The 9,743-nt window shown below is 40.1% G+C and overlaps 1 protein-coding gene across 2 annotated transcripts in view; it reads left to right on the top strand.

Annotated features, from left to right (window-relative positions):
- The first annotated feature begins 462 nt into the window (after nt 1-462).
- The window catches only part of igf1ra (insulin-like growth factor 1a receptor), a 116,646-nt gene continuing 107,365 nt past the window's right edge, over nt 463-9,743 (top strand). Inside the window, exon 1 of one of the 2 annotated variants that reach the window (XM_053623111.1) lies at nt 463-2,112. In XM_053623111.1, coding sequence (XP_053479086.1) covers nt 2,013-2,112 — 100 coding nt within the window. In that variant the 5' untranslated portion in view covers nt 463-2,012. Of the gene's footprint in view, nt 2,113-7,395; nt 8,758-9,743 lie in introns of those variants that run through there. The other variant, XM_053623113.1, reaches the window with a different exon arrangement.

Here is a 9,743-nt window from a genome sequence, read left to right as displayed (position 1 = left end):
TAATCCCCATCTCTGAATTGGCTACATCACTCTCTCCTCTCCACTAATAGCTGGTGCGTGCTGGGTGTTCTGGTGCACTATGGTTGTCATCACATCATTCAGGTGGATGCTACACACTAGTGGTGGTTGACGAGACAACCCCCCCTTTGAGTGTCTAGAAAAGCGCTATATAAATGTGACATGTTGGGTGAAAGCAGTTACACTTATTGATAGAGATACTACTTAAATGTCCTTGACATTTCAATAGTCTGTGTTTATATAGTAAACAAATCCTTATTTTTTAATCCTCCCTATTTTCATATTGGATTGCCAGGGGTTTTCTCAGCATAACCATTACAAGCTGTTTTAATGAATTCTGCATCAATTTTCTTCCAAACTTTCTTTATAGGTTGTATGAGCCTTACAGAATAACACCCCTGCAGGAATAAAAACAAAAAAACAAAAAAAAAAAACAATAGTAACCCTCATAGAATTTGTAATGGGAATTGTTAGGGTTTTAATGGAAACTGTAATGGTCCATGTGGGTCTCTAATGGTAATTTGTTGCCTTCTTTTGGTGGCATGTTATGTCTAGTGGATACCATTAGGGACCAGTAATGATAATGTTTTTAATGGTTAGTTGATGGTTTGTAATTGTATTTGTAGTGGAAACCATTATAAGTTCTGTGAGTGTTTCTATATTTTTTTTTTGTTGTTGTTTTGTTTGTTTGCTTTTGTTTTTTCAGCAGGTTTGAAATGAACTGGAAGTGTTCTCTGTCAGGTTTGTTTACAAACCAAGTTCATCCAAAAATAGCTCCAGTGATCGGAGCAGTCTGTGAGGCAGAAAGTTTTCAGAAATCTGCCTCATTTGGCTCCTCCATGCCACATGATACACTAACTGCTTTAGGAAATACATAAGCACGGTGGAATGAAATGTGCATTAAAAATGAGAGGTGTACAGTAGAGATCCCAAACACTTGATTTTTTTTTTTCCCGAAGACAAGAGACGGTAATGTTCATGGAGCCCAGCGGTGTGTGACTCTCTAAATGTGCTAATGGAGGATTCCCACGCTAGCCATGAATACTCCACTCCGTTTTTTCCTGCTCTCGCTTACACGTGTGTGTGTGTGTGTGTGTGTGTGTGTGTGTGTGTGTGTAGAGTGTTGTTTACAGCGGTGATCCTCAGAGCAGCAGAGAGAGATCACAGGAGTCTGGGCCGCTGCAGAGACCTTCAACGCCAATCTGTACAAAAAAAAACAAAACCATCAACAAAAACAATCTGTTCTTTCAGTCGACGTGGAAAATCATCCGCAAACCCAAAGAGCTCCGTGTTAAAAGGGATTATTTCTACTGCAGGGGGAAAAGCAGGTCGTGAGAGCGAGCGCAGACGGAGGGAGGGAGAAGGCGAGGAGTTGCAGTTGGTCGAAACCATTTTTGTCCTGGCGGATATTTTCGATGTCGCCCTATTGGGAAGCTCATTGAACGGAGGGCTACGTTTTTCATTCATAGCCTATCCAAGTCATCCTCAGCTGAACCGTGAGCTCGTTGTTTCCTCACACGTCCCTGGGATTCACTGCAATTAGGTCGAGGGTGAATTCATTAAAACAACCAGCACCTCTCCGTGTGCAGTCAGGATTTCAGTGTTGGATGAGGGAGATTCGGGTTTGCTGACTGTGAAGTTAGCTATCATTGCTTTCTGTTTTCTCTCTCGTCCTGTCTCTCTCCGAGAAATGGAGGCTGAAGATGCGGATTGTCGTTGGTGTGAAATACACGGTTCGAGATGTTTCAGATGTCCCAGTCGCTGGCAGGAATAATAATGCATCTTCATCTTCATCGAGCTGAATGTTTTCTCAAGAGGAAGAATTTCTTGCTTCAGCGCAACTGAAAACGCGGATTTGTTTTTGATTAGGAAAAAGACAATTCGGAGCCGCTTTGGTTTCATATCGGTGTGCTGTTTTATATAAATATTTTACATTTCTATATGTGTGGGACGAGGCCTTTCTGTTTATCAGAAACGCGTTGAATGCGACAGGAATGAGATCAGGAACAACGAGGAATATTTCGACCTTCTTCTGGGGTCTGGTGCTGTGTGTGTGCACGATGCGCCACTCCGCCAGCGGACAGATTGGAGAGAGTAAGTCTGCTTCAGACCATTTATAACGGTTATTATTATAATTATTTTCTTAAATACATATGTTATTTTCTTCATAATGTTTAAAATTTGCATCCAGTCCACATGGAGTGTGGCGAAGTGTTTGGCTAGGCCTGGTTGTGTGATGCAGGTATTCCTCGCTAGCCAGTGCTGATGGTGCATCCAGTTTTAGCCACTTCAGTTCCTCTGTAGTAGCCTACGTTGTTGATTTGTTGTTGTTGTTGTTTTTCAACCAGTGCTTCGTACGCTTCAAACGTCGTTGCGCAAAACCACGGACTAGCTCATTTGTAGGCTTGAATACAATCTCAAGAGCCGTATTCAACAGCAGTAACCTACCTAACATGCTTTCCAGATGGTTCATGTTTTTGCTGTCATCACACCTGTACCAGGTATTCACTGCTCGCGCTGGGGTAGAATACACATGGTGTTTTCATCACTTTGGCAGATCTGCCAAAACACTTGATCCAGGTCGTAATCAAGATAGATCAGGAGCTGATAAAACGTGTATCTTTGAACTGGATCTGAGAAGCAATGAACCAAACTATACACAAAAGTGAAGGAGAGCTACAAAGACCATGGAGGCATTTCACAGTCTGCTGCACACACATAGGGCTGTTGGCTACAGGAGTGTTTTGGTGTGTGGTAAACTACATGTATATAAGCCTAATTAAAGGAAGTCAGTCTTTTCTGGAAGATGTGGCCTATATATCACCTTTAACAGAACGTATCGAATATTTATTCTTGCTTGAGTGTGATGTTGGACTGTAGAGTGTTTGTTGGAGGAATTGCGCATCCTGTAGTAAGTTTTTGTTGTTGAGAAGTTTTGCATTGCAAAGGCAGTTTTAAGTGGGTTATGCTTCACTTCATCATGTTAAGTAGGTTGGATTGCTCTGTCTCAAAAAGATTTCTGTTGTGCTGGGAAAAGGTTTTTTTTTTGTTGTTTGTTTGGTTGGTTGATTGATTTTTTTTGTTTGTTTTTTGTTTGCTGCTTCATGGTATATGTTATTTGGCTTTCAACATGTACCTAAAGAATGTTCAAATCCAAATACTTTTGTCAATAAGAAGTGTAGTTGTTTTGGGTTATATCATTACCATATCACTTACACATACTGTCTTCACTGCGAGAATGTTAGAAGGACAAAGAAAAAAGAAATGGAGCAGGCTGAACAAACTGGTTATTGAAAACTACAGTTGGTATAAAGTCTCACTTGATATTCACATATGCCAAAATGTCATGCCATAATTTCTAATTCATGCCCAGCGGATAGCATTGCTTCGATCCTGATCGTGGGTTACTGTCTGTGTGGAGTTATTATTTTTGATTGCAGAAAGGTTTGTTTTGGGGAACTCGTCTTCGTTCCAGACCGTCAACCCAGATATGTGTTTGCAACTGGCTGAGAAATAAAGCTAGGTGACACCTAAACTATGCAGTTATTTCACAGTTTATGCCAGAAACCCAGGTGCCCGGTATTTTACTGTACAACCCCAATTCCAAAAAAGTTGGGATGCTGTGCAAAATGTAAATAAATGTAAACAAAAACAGAATGCAATGATTTGCAAATCTCTCAAACCCATGTTATTCACAATAGAACATAGAAAACATACCAAATGTTTAAACTGAGTAATTAGTGAAAATTACTGAAGTAATTTTGAATTTGATGACCGCAACCCGTCTCAAAAAAGTTAGGACGGAACAACAAAAGGCTAGAAAAGTAAGTGTTACTAAAAAAAAGTCAGTTTTTCACAGTTTGGTGAACCTCTGCCCATCTTTATTTCTGAGAGACTCTGCCTCTCTAAGATACTCTTTTTATACCCAATTATATTACTGACCTATTGCCGATTAACCTAATTAGTTGCAAAATGTTCCTCCAGCTGTTTCATTTTAGTAACACTTACTTTTCCAGCCTTTTGGTTTTTATATACAAGATTCATTTTTACTGAACCAGTCCTATCACATCTGCATCACATCTACATTTAAGCCTGTGAATGAAACTGAGCTATTTCTGCACAGCCTGGCTTTAATCAGTACATGTACAATGCATCCGGAAAGTATTCACAGCGCTTCACTTTTTCCACATTTTGTTATGTTACAGCCTTATTCCAAAATGGATTAAATTCAATATTTTCCTCAAAATTCTACAAACAAAACCCCATAATGACAACATGATAGAAGTTTGTTTGAAATCTTTGCAAATTTATTAAAAATAAAAAACAAAAAAAGCACATATACATTAGTATTCACAGCCTTTGCTCAATACTTTGTTGAAGCACCTTTGGCACCAATTACAGCCTCAAGTCTTTTTGAGTATCATGCTACAAGCTTGGCACACCTATTTTTTGGCAGTTTCTCCCATTCTTCTTTGCAGGACCTCTCAAGCTCCATCAGGTTGGATGGGGAGCGTCGGTGCACAGCCATTTTCAGATCTCTGGCTGGGCCACTCAAGGACATTCACAGAGTTGCTGCCACCACCATGCTTCACTGTAGGGATGGTATTGGCCAGGTGATGAGTGGTGCCTGGTTTCGTCCAGACATGACGCTTGCCCTTCAGGCCAAAGAGTTCAATCTTTGTTTCATCAGACCAGAGAATTTTGTTTTTCATGGTCTGAGAGTCCTTCAGGTGCCTTTTGGCAAACTCCAGGCGGGCTTTCATGTGCCTTTTACTGAGGAGTGGCTTCCGTCTGGCCACTCTACCATACAGGCCTGATTGGTGGAGTACTGCAGAGATGGTTGTTCTTCTGGAAGGTTCTCCTCTCTCCACAGAGACACGCTGGAGCTCTGTCAGAGTGGCCATCGGGTTTTTGGTCACCTCCCTGACTAAGGCCCTTCTCCCCCGATCGGTCAGTTTGGCCAGGCGGCCAGCTCTAGGTAGAGTCCTGGTGATTCCTAACTTCTTCCATTTATGGATGATGGAGGCCACTGTGCTCATTGGGACCTTCAATGGTGTAGAAAAAACAATGGTAATATAGTTTCTGTACCCTTCCCCAGATCTGTGCCTCGATACAATCCTGTCTCGGAGGTCTCCAGACAATTCTTTGGAATTCATGGCTTGGTTTGTGCTCTGGCATGCATTGTTAACTGTGGGACCTTATATAGATAGGTGTGTGCCTTTCCAAATCATGTCCATTCAACTGAATTTACCACAGGTGGACTCCAATCAAGTTGTAGAAACATCTCAGTGGAAACAGGATGCACCTGAGCTCAATTTTGAGTGTCATGGCAAAGGCTGTGAATACTTATATACATGTGCTTTTTCTGTTTTTTATTTTTAATAAATTTGCAAAGATTTCAAACAAACTTCTTTCATTTTGTCATTATGGAGTATTGTTTGTAGAATTTTGAGGAAAATAATGAATTTAATCCATTTTGGAATAAGGCTGTAACATAACAAAATGTGGGAAAAGTGAAGCGCTGTGAATACTTTCCGGATGCACTGTCTATGGTTTGATTTACTGGACTACAGGTAGTAGGACAAACCTGACTGGTTATGCAAAATGCTGTCATTAACTTCATTAATTACAACTTTTTCTCTCAGACATAAACACTGAAAGATTACAGTCCAATGTGATATTCTCCATAAATCCATTTTCTGAACTGGTTATCCAACACAGGGTCCTGGGAATCCTGGAGCCTATCCTCAGGGACCTGGGACACAAGGTGGGGGACACTCTGGACAGGCTGCCAATCCTTCACAGGGCACACATTCACACACCCATTCACACACTACAGACAATTTAGACATGAGAATCAACCTACAACGGATGTCTTTGGACTTGGGGAGGAAACCGTAGTACCCAGAGGAAACCCCTGAAGCACAGGGAGAACATGCAAACTTCGCACACATACAAGGTGGAGGCGCGAGTTGAACCCCCCCCCAACCCTGGAGGTGTGAGGCAAACTTGCTAACCACTAAGCCACTGTGCCCCGATTGGATTTTCTATTTGCCTCTAATTTTCTGTTATTTTAAGAAAGTCGCAACACTTAAAATAATATGACAAAAATACTTTGCTATGCTGTTTATTGGCTATTCAGAAATCAGTTCAGTGTTTCACATCTGCATTTATGTGGATATACTTGAGCATCTGAGGTTTAAAAGTCTTGCTGAAGGACCTAACAGAGGAAGCATGGTCAATTAAAGTCCTGTAATGTACCAATTAAAGTACCAATCCTGTAATGTACAATTGAAAGTCCTGTAATGTAACAATCACGTGATGGCAGTGATAGCTGAGCAGTTATATTTCGGTTCTAGTGATAGGAAGGTGCTGGATCCGGAGCCTATCCTGGGAACACTGGGTGCGAGGAAGGAATACACATTGGATGGGACGCTAGTCCGTTGCAAAGCAGCATACATGCACACACTCGTTCACACCTATGGCAATTTATCAGAGCAAAACCACCTGATCAGGATAAAGCACTTACTGAAAAGTGAGTGATAGGAAGTGATTTCAAATCCCATGATTGCCAGAGAACTTGGATCCTTGGCCAAGGTTCCTCAACTGCTTAGCTATATGCTTGGATTCTTATAAATGAATAACTGTATATATAATTGGTGACAAAAGTGTATTTTCAGACAAGTTAACGTTATTACTGTTTTTTGTTTAAGAGACTACCAGGGTTAATCGCTGTGTTTTCCGCTGTGCAAATATAGTCTTCTTTCCTCCAAATGTTCACACCCATGTCGGGTAAAATCGGCCATGAAATATTCAATGTTAAATTAATGGCCATGCTCCATTAGAAAGTCCTCATTAGTCTCATAAACTTTTTCATACTGTTCATTTTAATAATCTGGTCAGACTAATAAAATGTAATTTAGCCCCCTTTCAAGTTTAACCGCAGCAAACTTTCCATGGCTTTTTTCCCCCCAACTCTATGGCAAACAAGACTCCACGGTTCATTAACTGAGAGGGAGCGGAGAAACTCTGGGATTTGAAAATAGAACATGTAAAAATAAATGGCCAGGGGAAACAGACTGGGTTTTGTTGATCAGAAGAGTGGAGAGTTTGTGGACTGTTTTGCCGGTCTATGCCGTTCGTGCAGGCAGTCTCTGGCCTGCCGGGCTGCTTGACTTGTGAGTCGGCACCCAGGCTGCCGTCATACTCTGACACACACAGTATTTAAAGAAAAATGTCTCAGCTGTACTTCAGGATTAGTCATTAGTTTGCCACACTGACTCCTTAGCTGGAATTCTGAACTCGCTGTGGATGAGAGGCGAGATCGAAAACTTGTATTCTGTTCTACTGGACATTTATTTCAGATGGGCTAATCTAGAGCTGCAACGACTAATAGAAGAAATCGATAAAAATCAACTATGAAAACAGCTTTCAACGAATCTCATTATCGATTAGTTGGTCTGCGCACGTCCTCTAAGGCAGGGGAGTATTTTATATTAAATACTGTGAAGAAGACTGTAACCTTCAAACTTTGAAAAGCCGAGCTTGTGTAGCACGGATGCACAACAGTGATGCACAAGCACAAACTTATGTTTCTATCCAAAATGCTCCACTGTGTGTGAGGGGTTAGGGAAATTGGTGCGAGTTGCTTAAAAGTTTTAGTTTAATTCAAGTTTATTGTCATTATTTGTTGTATCTGCACGCTTGAAGTGTCAATTCTGTTGTCTATTATAATGGGAGCAATGTGTAAGTGATCTATTTGTAACGAGGCTGCGTTGCTCCTCACTTGCAGTGTAGCGCACGTAAGATCTGTAATGTCTAATTAAAAAACGGTACTATCAAAGTAAACAGTGAGTAACAGTACCAGTGAAAGTTTTTATTTTTATTTTTTTTATTAATTTGAGACTGTAGTTTAATTATCAGTGCCTTTTTGTGCATCCATAATGCATAAATACTTATATAAAATATACATATATATACACACATTTTACACAGCTGTCTGTCCAATATTATGTATATGTGTGTATGTATATAAAGTTATACGCTGAAGTTTATATTTGGAATATTCAGGATTTTATTTTAAATAAATGAAAAAATGGTATTGAAAGTTGTCCCCAACCCCCCCAAATTAATCGATAAAAATAATTGGCCAATTAATCGATTATGAAAAAAATTGTTAGTTGCAGCCCTAGTCTAATCACTGGGTTCTGAAATGCCATACAGGTAGTCATTGTGCTATGGTTTCATGTATAGCCACTGCAGCTGAAAATATGGGCAGAAATGGCTGTCACCAAAGTGACACATTCTGAAGGCAGAGTGTTTTTCTTCTTTCTCTCCAGACCTTTTGTCTACCTTGAGCTCTGCAGTTCTGGGCTCTTGTTCTGTTTTTGCTGCTCGTGACTGAGACTGTGTGGGCCTCTGCTCTTATGACTCACACACTCTGCATTGGCCAGACTGTCAGACACGCTCTTTCTCTCTTTCTCTCTCTCTCTCGCTCTCTCTCTCTCTCTCTCTCCTCTTCATTCTGCCTCTGCTGAGGGGGTAGAAGTGAGGCTGGGACATGGGGGAGCATTTGTACTTGCTCTTCCTGCATACCAGGGCAGAGTGTGAGTCACTGAATCTGTGTCACTGTGCTAGTTTGTGCCTTCAAAGTGGTTGCAGCAGGCAGAGCGTCTCCGCTGAGCACCTAGATGAGCTTTACGGCTTTTAATTTAAACAGGGACATCATATTATCTACTTGTGAGTAATCTATGAGCCACACATACACCATCAAATACAAGGAAAGTAATTTAGCCTAATGGGCAAAAATGAACCACTCCTCACGTGTTTCATTGTTTTCTATAGTGCAGTATAGCTGACTGTGAGGACAGGCTTCATTTTTGCAGGCTGACTCACTGTTGTGTTTGCTGTTAGAGTACTGCTGATTAAAGAAGTGGTGAATTGTTTAGTACATATCATATTTAAGCCATGAAAAAAGATCATAGATACATCTTGGTATTCTGCATTAATATCAGTGCTAAAATTGTATACAAATTTCATTGGTCAAAAGCGATTTGCATTTTCATAATATTTAGATCGTTGCATCTTGTTGCCTAACTTGGAACTTTTGGCCTGAATGATTGTGATATAGGAAAATAGGTCTGAATAAATGTGTCATTAGTGGCATACTGTAATGTTTAACATTTTTAAAAACTGTGTATCAGTTTTTCGGGTAAAAAAAACAGTAGAAAGTATGTGTCCTTGAATGTTAAGTGATCTTGAATGTAAGTAAGTAATAATTTCAAACAGGTACATATCAGCCACTCTTTTTCTGTGGCTGAATCTTAAGTGGAATTCAATTAGACACTATTTAGGAATCGACCTAACTGTATTCCTGTATGAAGACGGCACTTTTGTGTATTATTTCAGCAAAATACGAGCATATCTATTATTTAGAAAACGTGAGTGGGTGAACTCAGATTCATAAGTAAGTCAGTCAAAACTGCAAGTTATTTAACTTAGCTTGCTAGTTGCCATGCTCGTTGTAGCTTTGACAGAGGGTATTCATGTAAACAGAATTAGCACAAATGCATGCTAACTATATGCAGTGGATATAAAAAGTCTACACAAACCTGTTAAAATAGCAGGTTTTTGTTATGTAAAAACATTAAACCAAGACAAATCATGTCAGAATCTTTTCTACCTTTATTCTGAAATTGTAACCTATGAATTAAAGAGAAAAACAA

Source organism: Ictalurus furcatus, chromosome 4, assembly GCF_023375685.1.
Source record: "Ictalurus furcatus strain D&B chromosome 4, Billie_1.0, whole genome shotgun sequence".
In the NCBI taxonomy this organism is placed as follows: domain Eukaryota; kingdom Metazoa; phylum Chordata; class Actinopteri; order Siluriformes; family Ictaluridae; genus Ictalurus; species Ictalurus furcatus.
This window is presented reverse-complemented; position numbering and strand designations above follow the sequence as displayed.